This window comes from Aphelocoma coerulescens (assembly GCF_041296385.1).
Source record: "Aphelocoma coerulescens isolate FSJ_1873_10779 chromosome Z unlocalized genomic scaffold, UR_Acoe_1.0 ChrZ, whole genome shotgun sequence".
Lineage (NCBI taxonomy): Eukaryota > Metazoa > Chordata > Aves > Passeriformes > Corvidae > Aphelocoma > Aphelocoma coerulescens.
Genome location: NW_027184085.1, coordinates 39,835,571 through 39,856,610, shown reverse-complemented (window position 1 = coordinate 39,856,610; position 21,040 = coordinate 39,835,571). Strand labels below are relative to the sequence as shown.

The 21,040-nt window shown below is 38.8% G+C and overlaps 1 protein-coding gene across 1 annotated transcript in view; it reads right to left on the bottom strand.

The window, feature by feature from the left end:
- The window catches only part of LRRC2 (leucine rich repeat containing 2), an 80,227-nt gene that overhangs the window by 20,311 nt on the left and 38,876 nt on the right, over positions 1 to 21,040 (bottom strand). The window contains exon 5 of the mRNA XM_069001403.1: positions 10,311 to 10,447. Within this exon, the coding sequence (XP_068857504.1) occupies positions 10,311 to 10,447 (137 nt within the window). The remainder of the gene's footprint in view (positions 1 to 10,310; positions 10,448 to 21,040) is intronic.

Genomic DNA, 21,040 nt, shown 5'->3' with positions numbered 1-21,040 from the left:
GGACACTTGTAGCCCTTCTGTTACAACAGTCACACCATTCAGATATAACTTTCAACTGACCAACTCTGTATTTCCAGATGAAATGAAACATTTCATGGCAGCCAGCATATGCTGCCTGACATGACTGAAGCTAGGAGTCACAGCAGCTAGCCCTTAGCAGCAGTTTGTGGTGCATCCACTCCCCAGTCATGTAGCCATATAATCATGTGTCGTGTAACCAGACACAGTCAGGGGAAGGTCTGTCACACAGTCATACACATTCTTCACACAAACTCTGCACACTCTGCACACAGGCAAGACTGCTCACATATGCCCAGCATCCACAATGCACATGTAAACTGGCACGTGGAATCTCAAATTTTGAGTCACAGAATTTGGCAAACCAAGATTACCAGTAATATCTCCGATTAGTCCAGGAAGAAACAGTCTGATGTGGCTAGAGTAATGTAGGTGATGGGGAATATAATAAAACACATGTCAATTAAAAATAGATTAGAAGAAAAAAAAAGACAAGATTGATTTCTCAAAGTAAAAGATAGAGAAGTCTGGAAATCTTATTCTTACACAGTTGTGTTTTAACCTTTCCATAACTTCTATGACATTTGCTTTTATTATTCATTAAATAACACATCTCCTTCTAAACTCCATCAGTATTAAACAGCTCTATGACAAGTCAAAATAGTGAATTGGCTGGATAGTCTAAACAGCTAGTGAAGAAATGTCTCCAATTTTTATATTTGTTCTGAACTTTCCAGCCATTCATTTCTTAACCTGAACTCATCCTGCTTTGTACTGCAGTTTAGAATGACAGAAGTCCAGGCTTGTGAGCTGGCATCTTTTCAATAAGTAAAGCAAGAACCATTGGAACATATCCTTCTTTGAAATCCCTCACAAATTCAACATCTCTTCCACTTCACATTGGGTATAATTCTATGCTCTTTTGCTCAGGACTAGTAAGAGATCTTACCTGAGTTCTCTATGAGACAAAAAAAAAAATCCTGGGATGATGTCTGCTTTCAACTGATCAGGCTATCGCTATGTCTTTCTCACTGATCAATGATGATGAATAAACATGACAGTCAGCCTTACCAAGTGTTTTTACAGCTGTGAAGAGTTGATCAATCATGTAACTACCTGTAATTAGTTAACAACTGATAGGAATATATTCAGTAATAAACACATTAATTTCAATTATACTCTCCAACTTTATTTTTCTTATGGAATAAATAATACCTCTCATTATCTGCACTTTATGGAAAAATAAACAGCATGCTTTTCTCTCCCTTCAGCTATAACTCTCTTTTGATTCTCATCAATCCATGTATGTTGGCACCAGAGACATTTTTCTGCAAGACAAAACATGCAAGTCTGATAGTGCTATGTATTTGTTTTGCTCTCTGCTTCTATTCAGTAGCTATACAAAATCTGCCTCAGATTATCTCACAGATGAATGGAAGATATATTACCAGAATTTTGAAAGCCTGTTTTGCTCTCAAAGAGATTTGGAACTGTTTTGAGAGAAAGCAAAGCTGGAAGAGTACCAAATACTTTTTCCTACCACTGAATTCTTTTACAGTTAGATTCATGCTTTTTGTAATAATATAGCCATGTTTTAATGTTCTTATTATGCCCCTTTGGTCATTGTTAAGTCTTCCCTTATGCTGTAAAACTACTTGTGTGCCATTCCCTATTACAAAAACATTTCAGACTGTGAAAGGTGATACTACTTTTACTGAACCAATGTGAAAGGTAAAGGAAAGGTCACTGGCACCACAGCATGGAGGTAAGCATGGGTCAGATCTCCAATGAAGTGGACTGCTATTATTAGCTGCTGATTTATTCTGATAGTGAAGTGGTTTTAAAATGGTGCTATATTAATTAGAAGGCTTTGGAAGCACAGTGTCAAGAGTGAGATCAACTGACATGGTTTCCTGTGCCTAACTCTGTAATCCTGTTTCTTAACATAGATCCATGTCCTTCTTTAGCCCCTCACCTATTAAAACATTTATGAGAAGTCGTGCAGCAGTAAGGCCTCCGAGAATCTCTTCCGACACCTAACACCTTTGCACCTGCTTTTTTGGGTTTCACACCCCTCCTGCTAATGTTTGATATTGCATCTTATACCAGTTCCATAACACAGCTGTTGTTTTGCATGGATTGACACTTTGACCAACTGCATTGGACAGCAACTCAAGCTTTAAGCAAATTCAAAGAAAATATAAGCCCTGAGCAAAGAAGGACAAGATGAAATTCTGTCTAATGGAGATGCAATGAAGTCAGGCAGTTGGAAAACCATTTCTGAGACTGAAAAATATGTGTACAGAAATGTTGGTGTGATTACAGTCAACTAGACATTTCCTAGTGATTTAAAATGAAAAATTTACCAGAGGTTGGCTTCCCAGTACCAAGTTAAGCCCCTTATTACAGCACTCCTCTCTGCTCTGTGGTCCCAAAAAAACTCTCACAAATAAAATTCCATTTTTAACAAATCTAATACATGAACCCTTTGCAACTTGTATAAAATCTTACAGAAGTAAAGATTTGACAGATTCTTTATAGTCCCATTTAATAAGACAGGAAGGACCTGGTGAGTTCTTCCAGTGCCTTATTGGATAGTGAAACCCCTGGGAAATTAATGTCCTGTACATCCAATTGCATTTTTTATTTATAATTGTCACACATATTAGGAAAACCCAAACAAATAGCAATGAAAAGAGACAGGTTTGGAAGCATACAGATTTGGAGAATAATGTGCTGGTAAAATAACCTGATAGTTTACAGTTCTGTGAACACCAGAGGCTGCTGGTGTCCCTACCTACCAGGTAAAGGCTTTGAGATGTGTCAGTCATGGATCACAAAGACAAGAAGTTACATGAAAATGACCAGTGGGGACTTATTTGAAGCCTCTGCATACACACATAGACCTTGTGCCTCTGTTTATCCCACTAAATGTGTGGCTTTGGTGAATAGGATTGGATAGACAAAAAAAAAAAAAACAGGACAAAAGAGACTGAAAATTTTCCAGTTGTTGAACCTCAGTTTTAAAATATCAGCTGGAATTGTATTAATGTGTAAAAAGTTATTTATGTCTGTTCTGGGTACTGTTGTGTTTGAAAACCACAGGCAACAAATCTTAGTGCCTAATAAATCCTTAATCACGTCAGGGGTTTTTTTAGGGTCGCACCTGTTGGCATTATTAAACAATTTAAGAAACAACTATTTATAATTATATTTTTCAGGTAGGCAAAGTAGAGAAATAGTACCAGTTATAACTCTTGTCACTGTAGAAAGCCTGTCCAGAGGGGATGCATTTCTGGACCTGTAGGTCATCAATGCAAGTAATCTAATTGGTGACATAAAGGTTAGAGGCAGCCTGGACTGTAGTTATCACACACTGATGGAGTTCACAGTCCAGAAGGATGTGAGTTAGTCAAAGAGTAAAGTCAGGACCCTGAGCTTTAGGAAAGCAAATTTCCAGCTCTTCAAGGGTCTAGTCAATATCAATCCCTTGGGGAAACTTATGTCAGGGACAAGGGAGGAAAACAGAGTTGGCAGATATTTATGGATGCCTTCCATAGTGCACAAGATCTTTCTATCCCCAGGTGTAAGTGATCAAGCAAGGAGGGCAAGGGACTGGAATGGCTAAGCAGGGAACTGCTGGTCAAACTAGAGGGAAAGAAGCAAATGTATAAACAGCAGAAGCAAGGACAGGTAACCTGGGAGGACTACAGGAACACAGTCCATTTGTAGAGGGATGGGGTGAGGAAGACCAAGGTGAAGCTATAAGGGGATCTCTGCATCCCGCTGGACCTCCACGGACTGCAGGGGCACAGCTGCCTCACCATGGTCTACACCACAGGCTGCAGGGGACTCTCAACTCTGGTGCCTGAAGCAGCTCCTGCCTCTCCTTCTCCACTGCCCTTGGTGTCTGCAGAGTTGTTCCTCTCATGTGTACTCACCCCGCTCTTCTCTGGTTGCAACTATATCTGCACAAAACCTTTTCTTTCATTCTTAAATATAACAGAAGCATTGCCACCATTTCTGACTGGCCCATCCTTAGCACTGGCTCTGCCAGACTTGGAGGAAACTTCTGGCAGCTTTTGATAGAAGCCATCCCTGTAGCACCCATGCTACCAAAACCTGGCCATGCAAACCCAATACAGTATGCTAAGGCACACAGAAGACTAGAAGTTGATTCGGGACAGCCAGCAGATCTTCACCAAGGAAATGTCCTGCCTGCTTAGCCTAGTGGCCTTCTACAGTGGAATGACTCAATCGATGGAAAAGGAAGGAGTTACACAAGTCATCTATACAGATTTCTGTAAAGCCCTTGACATGGTCCCCCACAACGTACTTCTCACTGAGGTGGAGAGACAGGGATTTGGTGGCTGGAGTGGTCCGTGAACGAGGAATTGGCTGGATGGTGTTGTCCCCAATGTACTGGTCAATGTCTCAATATCTGGATAGAAGTTGGTGAGAGGTGGTGTGCTTCAGGGATCTGTACTGGAACTAGCACTGCAATACCTTCATCAGTGATATAAGCAGTGGGATCAAATGGACTCTCAACAAATTTGCAGATGACACCCAGCTGAGTGGTGCAGTTGACCTGTTTGAGTGATGATGTGATGTGATGTGATGTGATGTGATGTGATGTGATGTGATGTGATGTCATGTCATGTCATGTCATGTCATGTCATGTCATGTCATGTCATGTCATGTCATCCAGAGGGACCTGGACAAGCTCAAGGAAGTGGGTTCATGTGAACATCATGAGATTTAACAAGACCAAGTGTGAGGTGCTACACCTGGGTCAGAGCAACCCCAGGATCAAAGGGTGGGGGATGAACAACCAAGAGCAGCCCTGAGGAGAAGGACTTGGGGGTGCTGGTGGAGGAGAGGCTGGACACAGCTCAGCCATGTGCGCTCCCAAAAAGCCAAACATGTCCTGGTCTGCATTCAAAGCAGCATGGGCAGCAGGGGGAGGGAGGGGATTCTGCTCTGCTCTGCTGAGACCCTACCTGGAACACTGCACCCAGCTCTGGGATTTCTGATGCAGAAAAGACCTGTTGGAGTGAGTCCAGAAGAGAGCAACAGAAATTATCAGAGTTCCAAAAAACCTGCTCTGTGAGGACAAACCGAGAGAGTTGGGGTTGTTTAACCTGGAAAAGAGTATGGTCCAGGGGACATTTCACTGCAGACTTTCAGTTCTTACACGGGGCTTCCAGTAAAGATGGAGACAGTTTATAGTAGGGACTGTCATGATAGGACAAGGGGTAATGTTTTTAAACTAAAAGAGTTTAGAATTAGATGATATGAGGAAGGCATTTTTAATAATGAGGGTGGTGAAACACTGGTACAGGTTCCCCAGAGAGATGGTTTCCTGTTCCTGGAAACATTCGAAGTCAGATTGGATGAGGCTTTTAGAAACATGATCTAGATAAAGATGTTCCTGCCCATGCCAGGAGGGTTGGACAATCTTTACAGATCCTTTCCAAACTATTCTATGATTCTATGATTTTGAAGGGTCCTCATGTCTGTGCTTGTTTATATTAGGACTTAGCTGAAACTGTGCATCAGAAATACAAAACAAGATTTAATTTGATGTTTTGAAAACACATTGTGTTAAAGCACCCAGAAAGCATAGCCTTTTAATTTCTCTGAATTTCAAAGATCAGGTTATGAAGGATGGAGGCATTCATAGATACGTACTCTGCTTGACAAATTATTTATATGCTTTAATAGTCGCTAATTCCTTCACTTTGCTCTACCCAGATGATACAGAAAAAATTCAGATCACTTACTGGGACTGCTCAGATGTAGTGTTGAACACTGTTCAAAGCAGAATAAGTTTGAAAAAAAAACCTTTTTAATTTTTTTTCTGTATCAGAACATCTACTGCAAACATTTCTGTCTTGTTCCTGGTCCTGTGGAATGACTTGCCTGTCCTCTGACTGACAGCATGTGCTATAGCAGATGGTACAGATGGAGGAAATTAGAACTTCTTCATCTTCCCTCTCTTCTCACTGAAGTTCCTTTGGGTGACATAGATAGTGTTGGCTGCAGCAACATTATTGGCAGAAAAAAAAGAAACACACAACAAAGTTGTTTCTTTGAAATATCATACACAGGAAACTGTAATTATGTGATTCAGTAAATAACTGTAGCAAGTAATACTTTCTGAAGAAAACACACCTGAAAATAGGGTCAGAGCAGTTTTTCTACAAACTTTTATCAGAAAATACATTATTTATAATACAGTTTTTGTTCCTGGGAAAACAGAATTATTGTGTAACCTGTATGATGATGATAGCGAGAGGAACTCTATCCAACAGTTAAAATACAAATACCAGCATTATACTAATTCTTAAATTCACATGCAAAATATACAAGAAATTTAGAAACAAATCCATCCATCTCCTTCTCTCTGGAATCACTAATATAAAGTATTCAGTATAATCACACTATGCGAAGAGAGGAACTGAATAAGGTACAGGGCATGCCTCTCTTGAGCATCTTAGCTAGAAGAGCAAAGTCCTCTCCACCTAAGAGTTTTATGACTATGTGCCATATCAGGGAGGATTGTGCCCTAAGCCTCATAGTGTACCTTCCTCTGCTAAACTTGGCTACTGAGGTCTAGAAGTACCTGTTACAAACTGGCAGCATAAATGTAATGTCATGTAGCTTGCCTTTTCTTATATTTATATTTTATTTCAATTTATATTTTCACTCATGTCCAGAGGAAGAAATTTTTAATTTGAAAATGTGGCTAATATAGATTTGAACTCAACTGCAGATCCATAAACTTTCTCTGCCAAAGTTCTACTTTTAATTGATACTTATCAAATATTGATGTTAACTATAACTTTTAATATCTAAAATAGTGAGACATCCAACAGTAGAATAAATAAAAATAAATTGAAAACTATACGTTGAAACAGATTGCTCTTCCTTGGATATAATATGGAATGGTATGAAATCCTAAGCCTTGTGAAAGTAAAAGATGAGAGCACACATCCTCAATTTTTTTTCATGTAGCATCAGATTACCTCATTTTAAGATTTAGTGAGATGACTTACAGAGTGCTGGAAGTGGCTTTTACAAGCAGAGAAAGAGCTTTCCCTTAGAAATGAACAGGCAAGTGAGCAATGTGCTTTCTTCCTGATGCTATGGCACAAGGCATGCCCCTCAAGGAACAGTTCCAAAGCATACCCAAATAGAAATACTGAAAAAGTCCAGGCACTTGGACATACATGCTCCTAATAGGCTGATGCAGCTACTCCATGAGGTGCTTTAGGACAAGAATAATATTAGAGTTTCACATGGGGTGTCTCTCTGGCCATTACTCTATGTAAAAAAAAAAAACCTCAAGGCAAAATTAAACTTTAATCATTTTTACTGGGCTGCAGTTTGCCTTTATTAATTTTGACTAAGTTTTACACTGAAGAATACTGATGATGTTCTCACACACTTCTTTAATTTTCCCAAAAGAAACTTTTAAGGATTTCAAAGTCAGATAAAAAATTTACAAACCTAACAGAGGATAAACAGGAAATATTTTTATCAACATTCTGTGTTATTTTTTCTATTAGTTGCCAAGTTTTCTCTTTCCTCCTAATGTTGTAAAGTGAAGCCATTCTCCTACCAAAACAGAACTTGCATATATTTGCCGGCTTATAATCTTCAGTTCCCAGTACTGACTCCACATGAGAGATGTGACCAACCCTTATGAGCATTTCACTGGATTCATGGATGTGAGCAACAACTGTGTTAGACAATAAATGATATAACCTAACAAGGTGCTGGCAGTGGGGGTGGATTTAAGAAAGGGGGAAAAAGTCCACCAGAGAAAGGGGGAGAATAAAAAGAGTGAGAAAGAACAGAGGGAATATCAAGTCAGAGCAGGAGAAGGAGGAGGTGCTACATGGTGGAGTAGATCTCCACAGTACAGCTCATGGCAGACTCATGCTGCTGCAGATGGATATTCCTGAAAAAAGCTCAGCCCATGGGGACACCACAGGAGGGGAGGACAAAAGTGTGAGGAGGAAGTAGAAGCAGCTATAAACCACTGTGTATGGGCTGTAACTTCTCTTGCCTCCCTACACTGCTCAGGGATGGAAGAGGAATCTGAAATGAAGTTGATGTTGGGAGAGAGGGGAGGAAAGATTTTGGTTTCATGTCTTTGTTTCTTATTACAGAAATATATATTGTCAATATTAAATTAATCTTCCCAAAGTACAGTCTCTTTTGCCTACAAAAATAAATAAGAAACAATCTCCCTTTTATCTTGAACCATGAGGTTTCTTAAACTGTTTTCTCCCAAAATCCTGCTGAGGAGGGGGATGAAGTGAGCAGACAGGTAGGTGTTTGGCTGTTAGACAAAGCTAGCCCGCCACTGTCTTTCTGCTTTCCCTCCTTAAATTGTTCAGACTTCAATATTTTAATTTGTTAAATAGCTACCTGCCAATCACTATAACTATTTGTGCGAGATTCAACATCAGACACCTATTAATTTTAGCAAGTATACTGATGCAATGGCTCTGAATAACGAGCCATATTGAGTATGCCAAAGGCCAAAGACTTTGCAGCATTTCAAATCATTTGACAGAAGTGTTCTTTTAATTGTATGTTCAGCTTCCAAAGCTGCCCTTGAAATGTTGATTCTGGGAAACTAAGTTTATAATCTAAATCAGACAAGTTTGTATAGCCTGCCTCCCAGATCACTGCAAATATAAATTGAGTTTTAGCCTCTAGAGAAACACAATAAATAATGCCAATATTTTTCTTCTCAACCTTTTATACCATGCTGACATGATGTTGCTTGAAGTTTTTGCTGTTATATAAAGGTATCTGCGCAGCTCCAATTTTCTTCCATAGGTTTTAAGTGAACCATTATCCAATAACCTACACTCAGTTTTGTGGCTTTCAATCTCATTGAATAGGGGACTTTTGGAAGGAAACAATATTTTTGAGCTCTCCAAAAGAAATGCCAGTCTCTCAGGGCTCAGCCCTGGAAAGACTTACATGCACAGGTAGGTTTACTTGCAAAGGCTACCCATAATGCATAAGCATGGATAAATCTTTGCACTACAAGACCTCTGTAAGCAACTGGGAAAATACTCAGTGATGTTAAAATATCATTGACTGGGGGTAAGTTTACCATCCACAAGTTTGAATATACTCACTTTTCTAAGATAATTTTATTTAACTCCTTTGCCTAATCAGGACATATGGTTTTCTGATTCCACTATGATTCCTTTTTATCAGTTAAATTCTGTTTTGTTGCCTGGTTTTGCTATCCAAAGAAAGAGATGAGGAAGGAGAAAGGAGACCTGCTTTGCTTATTCTGTTGCTAGCATTTCTTTGCCATGTCCACTTATGATGGGAAGGTTGACTCCTTGTTTCTGTTTCGTTCACACAATTTTTCAGCAATTCTTTTCAGATAAACTACTTTACTACAAAAAGTCAAAGGAGAAAATTAATTACTGTTAGTTTCCTCAGAAGATAACATAAGCATGGCTAAATTAGATCTCATGTTAAGTTTAATCCACTCCAACATTGCCTGTGAATCACCAGTAACAGATGTTTAGAGAAAAAGTAGGAATCAGTAAAGAGGACGCTGACACTTTTCCCCAAAGATTCCCCCACTCAGCCCCCATAAATCAGGATATTAAGAACCTGAGAAATACAAATGACAGCTAAAATTGTGATTAGGTACCAACCAATGATTTTATTTCTCCCTGACAATAAGTCTCAGAGCATCTGTGGCAGAGAGCAGTTATGAAGCCAACAGGAAAAAAAAAAGTTGGTGCATGCCTGGGAGTTCTTTTCTCAGTCTATTATATATTCATGCCACTCCTCAGATGTAATATCCTTTTCAAAGAGATATTTGTGCTCATAACAAAATGCAGTGCTGTTTATAGAACTCTTCATGCAGTTTTTAAAGGAAACCGACACTGGGAACATACAAAGTGTGTATGTGAATTTAACTATCAAGATGCACTTCATTTTTACAGAAAATAGCTATTTGCAGCCTTCAGCTTACTACCACAGCCAAATCCCCTTTAGGATCATGTCCTCCTTCATATATCAGAATATATACAAGTAAAATTTAGTCACTTGAAAACCAAAACAAAGTACCTTGGCCCTATTTAACTGCTCCTAAGGCATTTTCAATGATATTACTACTAAGACATTATTGCTAAAAACTGCAAAGAATGTGATTTAATCTGTTAAGAGAAGATTTGAACACTGATAAAATAACTTTTAAGCCAAATAAAAAAGATGGGAACAAACATAGATTGTTATCTTACTTCAAATGGGAGCTCTGTTATTTCCATATTTCCAGACAAATCCAGTTTTTCTAGATTCTCACAATCACCCAGTTCTGGAGGAACTGACTTCAAATTATTGAAACTCACATTGAGCACTTTGAGGTTTTTTAAGCAGCCTGTGAGGGTAAGATAATTCAAATCAGTGTACTTAAAAAAAAAAGGGAGAAAGTAAAAATCAAAAGTATACTCAGTTAAGCAAAGAAAAAGTTCCATATTGTCATGATGAGTAAGATTAATAAATATTTTCTGCAGTGATCATTAACATTTTGAAGGGCAATAATGCCCCTTAATCAGCAATGATTTTGGCGAGAGTTTGAAAGGAGGCAGGCAAATATCTTTTTTCTTCTAATGTTGAGATACCTCTTGACCTCAGCTGAAACTAGAGAAGTTGGCTTTTGGTTTGGCCACTGTAGAAAATTTGCTTGCCAACTGAAAGACATCTTAGCAATACAACCTGTTCATTGGGAACAATCACTCCTACTAAACTTACTACATCAAGAATTATGTCTTTAGCATCCTGCATTGCATACTTTTGATTATAAAAGGTAATGGATGTGTGCAAGTGTTTCATTATTTTCCTTATTGTGATTTATCATATCTATTGGCTTAATTTAAAGGCCACTATAATATTCTAGCTTACATTTAGTAAGAAAGTATTTTGTTTCTTCAAATTATAACATTACATAATCTTTAGCAAAAGGAGGGTTAGAAACATCATTAAAATGCAATATCCTGAAAAAATGCAAGTTGTACTGTGATATAATCAAAGGGGAAGGAATTTGAATATATCAAATAGCTGATGTGTTAGCAAAGGTATCATTAAATACATTAAAAAATGAGAACATTTTATGGAAAGCCCTGTTGTTGTATTACATGGAGGATCATAGAACTGAAGGATCACAAAATGGTTTCATTTGGAAGGAACCTTCAAAAATCATCTAGTCCAAAGCCCTGTCCTATCTGACTGAATACTTCCCATGATGAGTCATGTACAATTTCTCCAGGCATACTATTCCAATGCCACATCACCTTCATCATAAAAAAATTCTTATGTCCAATCTACACCTACTCTCTTTCAGCTTACAGCCATTGTCCCTTGTCCTGTCAGTACAGGCACTGGTAAAAAGTCTCCCTCTACCTTTCTCATAAGAAGTCTTTATATGTTGAAAGGTGGCAATAAGGTGCCAACAAAACCTTGTCTTCTCCAGTCTAAACACTCCCAACTGTCTCAGCTTTTATTCATAGAAGAAGTGTTCCAGACCTCTGACAATTTTCACAGCCCTCCACTGAAGCCATTCCAATAGGCCCATGTCTTTTTTGTACTGGAGGCCCCAGGACTGGATGAAGTATTCCAGGTGGAGTCTCACAGTGACACCCTCCCTTCAACCTACTGGTCCCACATTTTTTGATGCAGCTCAGGGTACTGTTGGCTTTCTGGGCTGCGAATGCACATTGACAGCTCATATCCAATTCTCATTCACCAGTATTCTCAAGTCCTTCTCTGTGGGGCTGTTCTCAATCCACTCATCCCCATTCATCTGCACGGATACTGGAAATTGTCTCAGCTCATGTGCAGGATCTTATACTTTCCCTTGTTGACTTCCATGAAGCTCACATAAACCCACTTCTCAAGCTTGTCAAGGTGGTCCTGGATGGCATTCCTTCCTGTAAGGATATCAACTGTATATACTCAGCTTGTTATCATCTACAATATTCCCCTCCACTCAATTATATTCCGGTGTTATTCCCTTCTACCCAGTGACAGAGTACAAGCATTCAGAAGGAAATGCAGAAGTAAGAAACAGAAATGCAATTCAGCAGTTGGAAACTGGGAGAGAAGAGTATCATGTGTCAACAGGCTCTCGAAGCAGACTAGATATTTCTAAACCAAGACAAGACATACAGGAATCAAAAACTTATATCAGAGTCCCAGATCTGGCCAGGAGAGGGCTAATTTTTCCAGGAGCTGATAAAGGGCATGGCCAGGACCCAGAGGTTATTCTATACCACCTCACATCATTGTCAGGAGTGGGAGAAAGAGACTTTCTTCCAGGAAGAAGGGGTTCTGGTTTGGTCAAGTAACCATGGCAGAGGGAGCCACCTGATTTCTGAATTTTCTATTATCAGGGCTTTTTCTGTGTGAATTGCTTTTTTCCTTGTACCCTCTGTCATTACTACTGTGGTTGTAACTGTACATTTTATTAACTTATTGCTGTTTCCAGTACTTTTTTTCTTCTCTCAATCTGTAATCTTTGCCTTTTGTTCCTCCAATTCTCCTCTCCAGAGTGCTGCAGGGAGAGGAGAAAGGGAAAGCCAGGGTGCAAGGTGGAGTGGCATATGATTTGGAGAGTCCCAGCAGGGGTACTGAATTGGAGGGTACCATTCCTAAATCACAACAATCTGTCTTCTATTTATACTCAATCTTTTAAAAATAATCTGGTGTTTCATTAGACTTGGTTGACATTGGAGAGTACATGATGAGTCCTCAAGAAAATGTCGCAATAGTGAGCTTATCCTTAAGATATTAACACTTAGTTAAACTTCTTCCAAAGCAAATGTTGGCTTAGAGTTTCTAACCATTTGCAATCTGTGGAAATCCTTACCAGAGGCTACTTGGTACTTCCACGGAACAGGACAGAGAAGAAGCATGGGGAGTCAAAAGCTCTACATTTTTTTCATGAGAAATTGCTGTTGTCAGAGACAGAGACATGCAGTTTGATGGTCAACACTAGGAGCCACCAAATCACACAGCATTTTACATAAACACCTTAGTTTCCTTAGGACACAACAATGTCTTCAAATGATGACTGGACCATCCAAATCATCTCACGTGTGACAGACAAGGCATATATTGTGAGAACTCTGTTATATTAATCTCTACAGGTTACATAAAAACATAGGCTCTTCCACTCAGCTTCCTTCCTCTTTTAGCTCTGCCAGAAACAGAAACTGAGGTGTATTTCAAAATTCAGCAGTCCTTTTAGGACAGTGACCCTGTTTTCCTTTACTATAAGCTGCTGGTTCAGTTAAAATATCAGAAGAAAAATTTTCTGTAAGACTACAACAGGCATTGTTTTTCCAGTAAACTGCTATCTGACAAGGGTCGTTGGAGTAATAGTACTAATTCAATGGAGTCAATGTGTGAACTACCTTATTTCCATATTTTTAAGCACCTAAAAATAATAGAAGTTTATTCTATCCATCAGGGAGCCTCCCCAGGTTTAGTATCATAATGTAGATGAAGATATTACATCACATGTTAAGTGTCATAACCATGAATTTATGCCTTCATTGCAACAAAATAATCACTGAAACAAAAATTCTTTAAAACTAGAGAATCAGAAAATCACTATTTATTTCCTCAATCAGTTAATCCCGTAATAAAGGAGAACAAATCCCATTGGAGTGAAAAAGGAACCGTTGATTCAATAGCCCTTGAATATTTTGTCTGTCTTTTTAGCACTGGAATATTGTACTGGTTCTATCTGGAATGGAGTTAGTGTTTCTCATAGCAACTCATATAATGCTATGTTTTGGATTTGTGACCAAACAACAGTAAAAACTGAACAGTGCTAACACAGCAAAAAAGCCATCTTTTGTTTCTCACTCTGCTGCCCCAGTGAGTCAGCTGTGAGTGGGCAGGAGGCTGAGGGGACAGGGCTGAGACCCTGGATTCAAGTTGACCAAAGGAATATGCTGTAGCATATAATGTCACATTCAGCAGTAAAAGCTGGAGACAGGAGAGGAAAGGGAGGAAATTTTCCAAGGTCCCTATTGCTTAGAGACTGAATGTGGATCGATTTGTGGTGAGTGCCTTTACATCACTAGTTTCTTTACATCTTCTTCACTTATTAAACTGTCTTTATCCTGATACACGAGTTTTCTCACTTTTGCCTTTCTCCTTCTCTCCGTATCCTGCTGTGGGAGACTGGACTGCAGGGGACCAAGCAAGCTGTATGAGGCTTAGCTGCCTGTAAGTGTTAACCCACAACAGATACAGTTGCTTATTTTTCAGTCATTGAAATTTCTACCTCTCAGTTCCATTAGTAGTTGAAGAACTAATGTAGGCAAGACATCTAGCGTTACCAACATGCTAGTAAACCTCTTGTCTAATCTGTTCAGATGGTCATCTCTGATGCATTAGAGACATGGAGCAGAACCACTCATGGAAAAAAAATCACAAAAATACAGCAGCTCTTCTGGGTAGCATGATGGACTCAAGCACAGCTTCTCTGTCTGACTTTCATAGCATCTAACATGTATGTCAATGCTCCCACTGTGGTTTACAGGTATGAGAAAAAAGATAAGTAGAAAACTCATCACATTTTTTCTTGTGATAGATAATCTCTCTCTAACCTAGCAGAAGGGCACTACAGAATCTACAGTCAATTTACGCTAATTGCTGTGACTAAGATTATCAAAATTACTGTGAAAAGCCATGAGTCTTGCAACAGAATTTAATTTCCATTACAAATTCAGGATAACATAAATGAGTGGGATGAAGCTTGCCAAGATCTGCCTGCCGGGAGCAATCTCTTGGATTCTATAAGGGCTATTTTTCACCTCTGGGCTCTTTAGTGGATTAAGTTATGCCACCTCTCAAGTGAGCAGTAGCCAAGCATTAACACCCCCTCTAAGACCATAAGACATATGTAGGACTAACCAGGATCTCCTGCATGAAATCCTTGCATGACCACTTCACATAATTCCATTCTTTTATTTATTACATCCCATTTTAAAAGTAATTTATTTTTTACATCTGCTGTTGTTATGGAAGAACATAGTTACTGAGTTTCATAATTTTCTTTATTTGGAATAGTCTTCAGATTGCTAGCCTGAATTATTTGTAGAAGTTTTATAACCATTAATTATTTTGTCTATTTTATCTTTAAATGGCTCTTTTCCTTCCCTGGTGTTTACTTCTGAGGTTTCCATAGGTAACAGACATCTCTTAATATATTCTTCTAGCCTGACTAAGCCATTTTTTCTAGTCTCTGCTGACAAAATAAAAATTCCCCTCCTTAAATGGTCCTAATAGACTTATTTTGCATCTGTTCTCATCTAAAATTACTGGATAGTCCTCCTGTGACTGTTAGATTTGGAATTTCATTTCTTCCATTTTTTGCATTTAATGATTTCTGATATGCTGCACAAAAAATGAATATATGGCCTTGAGCTCTGCAACTGTGAATATAATCTCTGTATTTTTTCAGAAGCCTATCTGCTCATCAGCCTTTCCATATTTCCACCTGTTTTCAGTGACAATGCACAGCCAAACTGTGTCAGCAGAAAATTTCAGTAACCCCATTCCTGAAAATTACTAAGTAATAAAGCCAAGACTGATCCTTGAGAAAATCTACAAATTACCTTCCTCATGACGAATACCTTCTCTTTCCAAATAAGCATATTTTTGCCTCTGGTTTAACAAGTCTTTTGCTCATTTTTACAATTGTGGTATCAAAGTCCGTTCTGCCAGAGTCAAACATTCATTTTCCATAGTTCTCTGTATCAAGTACTTCATGGAATACCAGGTAGACAAGATCTGCTAATTGAAGCTCAACCAACTTCTCGAAGGATAGAAACCAAATGAGTTGGGAAAAACTTGCTTTTCCTTTAGAAATTTTTTATTTCCGCCTGGTTTCCATTCAGCACCACATCTCTAATTACTTCTTCCTCTAAATAACTGTTCAAAAATTTTTACAACTAACAGTCTACATAAGGGTAGAATTAAGCTGGATGAACTGCCAGAATAGTTATCCAGATTACAGACTGAGATCTGCTAGGCTAACTTTGTCAGAGAGAGAGCACAATTGTGTGTCTATAAAAAAAAACACTAAAAACTAAAAATTAGTTTAAAACTAAAAATTTAAAGTTTAACACTAAAAACTAAAGAAAACTAAAGATTCTAAATTTCTGTGTCTTGACTTAAGAAACACAAAATTGTGGAGCGATGAATCCCAAAATACTCTTCAAATACCATAGACATTGTTAGTTGACAGAGGGGGAATAAGAAGGTAAGGCAGTATGTATGACTTTCACAATCCGAAATCTGCACCTAGGGTCTTTTTTATGTCTTCTTGGTGCAGAAGTTCTCCACTGTCTTTGGTATGCTGCCCAGTCAGTATCAGGCTTAGTGAGTATGTAATACAGCCATTGAGGCAGCTTTAGGAGGAGAGAGAGGTAGTGACATCCCTTCCCTGACTGCACAAATGTAGAGCAGGATTTCACTCCCACACATCACCTATACATTCAAATAACATTCAAGCACAACTTCTGAATTAAAAGTAGTAATAGTAAAATAATTGCTGCTGCAATAGTGCTATTAACTCTGTTTAATGACACTGAATTTTTTTTCTATAAAATTTGCAAATTCTGGAATTAAACGGCCATCATGTCTGTGTTTTCCATGAAGACACAGTAAAAGCCGTAATGAAATCCATGGCGTCCCTGAAAGTTTCACAATTAAGATTTATTTCTTTTAGATGGTAGATGCAATGTCATAGTTGCTATGTTTATTCACAGTTTAAATTTTTAATTCATTTAAAAAAAACTGAAGTGGTAATTAAATTCTCTAGTTTCTTATAAAAAAATTGTAGTACAAATTCACCTTTTACACAAGCCTACATTAGTGATCCAAACAAGGTGTCAGAGAAAAAATACAGATGAAGTTACACAATGCCTTTATCATCTAAGGATCAATGCAAATGTAGATTCACTTGTGCAAACTGGAGTAAAACACTACGCAACTTTTTACATTAATCTGCAATTGAATTATTGAATTGTGGAATGGTTTGGGTTGGAAGGAGCCTTAAAGATCATCTATCTCTAACCCCACTGCCATGAGCAAGGTCACCTTTCTCTAGACCAGGGTTCTCAAAGCCCCATCCAATCTGGTCTTGAACACTTCCAGGGATGGGTCATCCACAACTTATCTGGGCAACCTGTTTAATTGCCTCACCACCCTCACAGTAAAGAATATCTACATAATATCTAAACTAAACCTACCCTCCTCAAGTTTATGGCCATCACCCTTTGTCCTGTTACTACATGCCCTTGTAAACAGTTCCTACCAAGCTTTTCTGTAGGCCTCCTTCAGGTACTGAAAGGTCACAGTAAGGTCACCCCAGAGCCTTCTTTCCTACAGGCTGAATAATCCCGTTTCTCTCAGCCTGTCATCATAGAAGAGATACTCCATCCCTCTAATCATCCTCGTGTATCTGCTCTTGTGTATCCCATCCTTGTGCATATCACACCAACAGGTCCATGTCCATCCAGAGCTGGATGCAGAGCTCCAAGTGGGGTGTCACCAGAGCAGAGCAGAGGGGCAGAATGTCCTCCCTCACCCTGCTGACCACGCTGCTTTGGATGAAGCCCAGGATAAGTTTGGCTTTCTGGGCTGCACATGCACATTGCTGGGTCATGCTAAGCCTCTCACCCACCAGCACCCCGAAGTCCTTGCCCCCAGGGCTGCTCTCAAACTGTTCATCCCCCAGCCTGTGTTGGTACCAGCGCAGCACCTTGTACTTGGTCTTGCTAAACCTCATGAGATTCACAGGAGCCCAGTTCCCAAGCTTGTCCAGGTCCCTCTGTATGAGAGACAGGTTAACCTATCCTTCAAACAGGTCAGCCAAACCACTCAGCTGTATGTTGTCTGCAAGTATGTTGAGGGTGCACTCAAACCCACCGCCTACATCATTGATGAAGACACTGAATAGCTCTGTTTCCCATACAGACCCCTGAGGCACACCACTTCTCACAAACATCCATCCAGACATTGAGTTCTTGACCAATACACTCTGGATGAGATCATCCAGCCAAGCCCTCATCCACTGAACAGCCCACATATCACATCCATGTCTCTGCACTTTAGAGAGGAAGATGTTGCGGGGGACCATATCAAAGGCCTTACCAATGCCCAGACAGATGACAGGTTAGCCCTTCTCTCACCATGGATAAAGTCACTCCACTGTAGGAGAGCAACAAGTTGATCCGGAAGGACTTTTCCTCAGTGAAGCATGCTGGTTTTCTCAAACTACCCCTCTGGCCTCTATGTGCCTTAGCATAGCTTTCAAGAGGATCTCTTCCATGATTTTCCCAGGGACAGAGATGATGCTGACAGGTCAGCAGATCCCAAGGTCCTCCTTTTCACCTTCTTCTAAAATGAGCGCAGTGTTTCCCATCCTTCAGTCACCTGGGACTTTACCTGACTGCCATAACTTTTCAAGTGTCACACAGTGTCTTGGTGGCTACATCAGGCAGTTCCCTCAAGCCTCTGGGATGCATCTCATCAGTTCCCATAGACACACCTATATTCAGGTTCCTCAGGTGGTCATGAACCTGATCATTTTTTACAGTGCCACTGACTTAACTTCCCCAGTCCCTGCTCCCAGCTCCATCCACTCAGGAAGAGTGAGAACAAAGGGTGCCACTGAAAACTGAGTCAAAAATGTCCTCATAAAAACAGTCAACTTGCAACACCCCTGTTTAATACTGCCTCTTCAAAGGGGGGATATAAACAAAATTTTCCTCAGTTTCATAAAAGACTGAGCTGTTGGACAAATAACCCTGAATACTGAATAAATGACAAGGGTAATAGATCAGTTTGCAGTTCCTCAGAATAGGCATTTAAGCTGAGAATATGTATTTTCTTCTTGGAAACTCACAAAACACATTGGGAATCTTATTAATAGAAAAAGCTATTTTAGATATGTAGAAGTCACTTAAAACTCTATTACTAATAGTTTTCCCCTCTGAGTTCTAGAAAATTGGATTAATGATATGCACAAATGAAATTTTATAACATGCAGTAGAAAAGAAACAAAAATTCACTGTGATTTCTTATGAAAGTAGGTCTCAAAAGCAGTTATTTTTAATGCTAAATATTTGGAAAATAAAAAATGTGAGAGAACACAGTACAAATATTTTAACAGCTCTTTGAATGTTTAATGAATAATACAGCCTTACAATCCCATCCCAGCACAAAGGCTTTGGGATCATATGAAATTTCAGTTCACTACTTCCTATGTGTATATGAAAATATATTGTTGGATATTTCCAATTATATCAATTACTAATGTACTAGCACTAGTTTATACACAGAAACTGCACTGCAGTCACACAGTCAGAGCCAGAGCTGTAATCTCACCCAGAAGACAAAGAAAATCCCCTGGCTACACCCATTCATGATTTTTATTCTGTTACTCCTAGACAAATCACTTTAAGACAGACAGCGCCATTCTGCAGGGGATTTTTTCTTTTCTTTACATGATTCCCGTTAAAATACTTGCTATTACACAAAAATTATAAAATCTAAAGTATTCTCAATTGTCTTCTGTTACAGAGTTGCTCTTGTTCATGTACATATGTGACCATGAGAATGTGGTTTGAAATATCTGATAACAGATTCAGCTCTTTCTTCTCTCTGATTCAGAGTGGAGCATTATCCTCTAAATCTGGTAAAACAGGAATATGAACTTCAATAATACATAAGTCCAGAAACTTCTACTGCAGCGACAATTTTTTTCATTGAAAGTATTCTTATCACTTCGTGTTCTCTCATACCTTTACCTCCTGCAAGAATCAAAAGTTGTCCTGATATGTCTCACTAGGTTATCCTCCGCCAGATGATTTGTTGATCTAAACTTGACTTCAATTCTGTCTGAAGATTAAAGACTCAACAAGATGCATGTCACTGCCAACATCAACTATCTGTCATTACTCTCACATACATTTTAGCTGTGATATTTACCTAGTTATTGCTGTTTTGTAAACAGGAGACAAAATGATGAATACCTTAGCAGTTAACCTTTCCAGACACCTTACCTTCTGATTTAACACCCAGTCCTCACTCTTTGCTTAGATAGAGCTCCCAAATCAAACCTACATCGATTATTTTCCTTGTGAAAATTTAGTAGATAAGTTGACTAAAGTAAGAAAGGTTCCATTTAGAAGCAGTATTCAAAAACTTCAAAATATCCAAAGCCTTTCATAATATTGTCTCATGAAAATAATTAGCATTTCCAATACGCATTAACGTCCATCTCTGTATGCATATATAGCACATGAAATAAAAGCACAGCTATTTGCAAGCATGCCCCCTTACACATAAACAAAGAGAGAATTACACAAATTGAAAAAAAACTCCTCTTTAATTTGTGCCATAATTAAAAGGGCAGTTCCACTGCCTTACTAGTAGGTGGCTTATCAACACACAACTTTCAGTAAGACTGAAAAACATCTGGAAGTTTTGGCAAAAAAGTACTGAACAGTTCAGTTACACAGTCTTGGAGTGGCTTTTTGTATTATTTCTTTTTAAACTACATCAGTGATTATGCATCATTTTCTGCATAGGCTAGAATTACTACTGTGATGTAGAATTATTGTATAAATAGCATCTATGGCTTAGCAAATTTGTTAATTTGGTTATGCAGTGTCTAATGTTCAAATCTGTGTTTCCACAGAGGAGTGCTTAGGTGTAATGAAACTTGAAAAATAAAATTTCTGAACAAAGGTTCAATGGTAAGAGGAGGATGGTGAGTGCTATAATATTGTGTCTGAGGAAGCCCTACAGCAAACCATTTTCTAACATTCTCTGGCCCTTCCAGGCAAACATTTACATAAAAAAACAGCAACAAAAACATTGAAGAAAGAAATCATGGATATAAGCGAGCAGGATAAACATATTGGAGGGAAAGTGAATAAATGGGAAT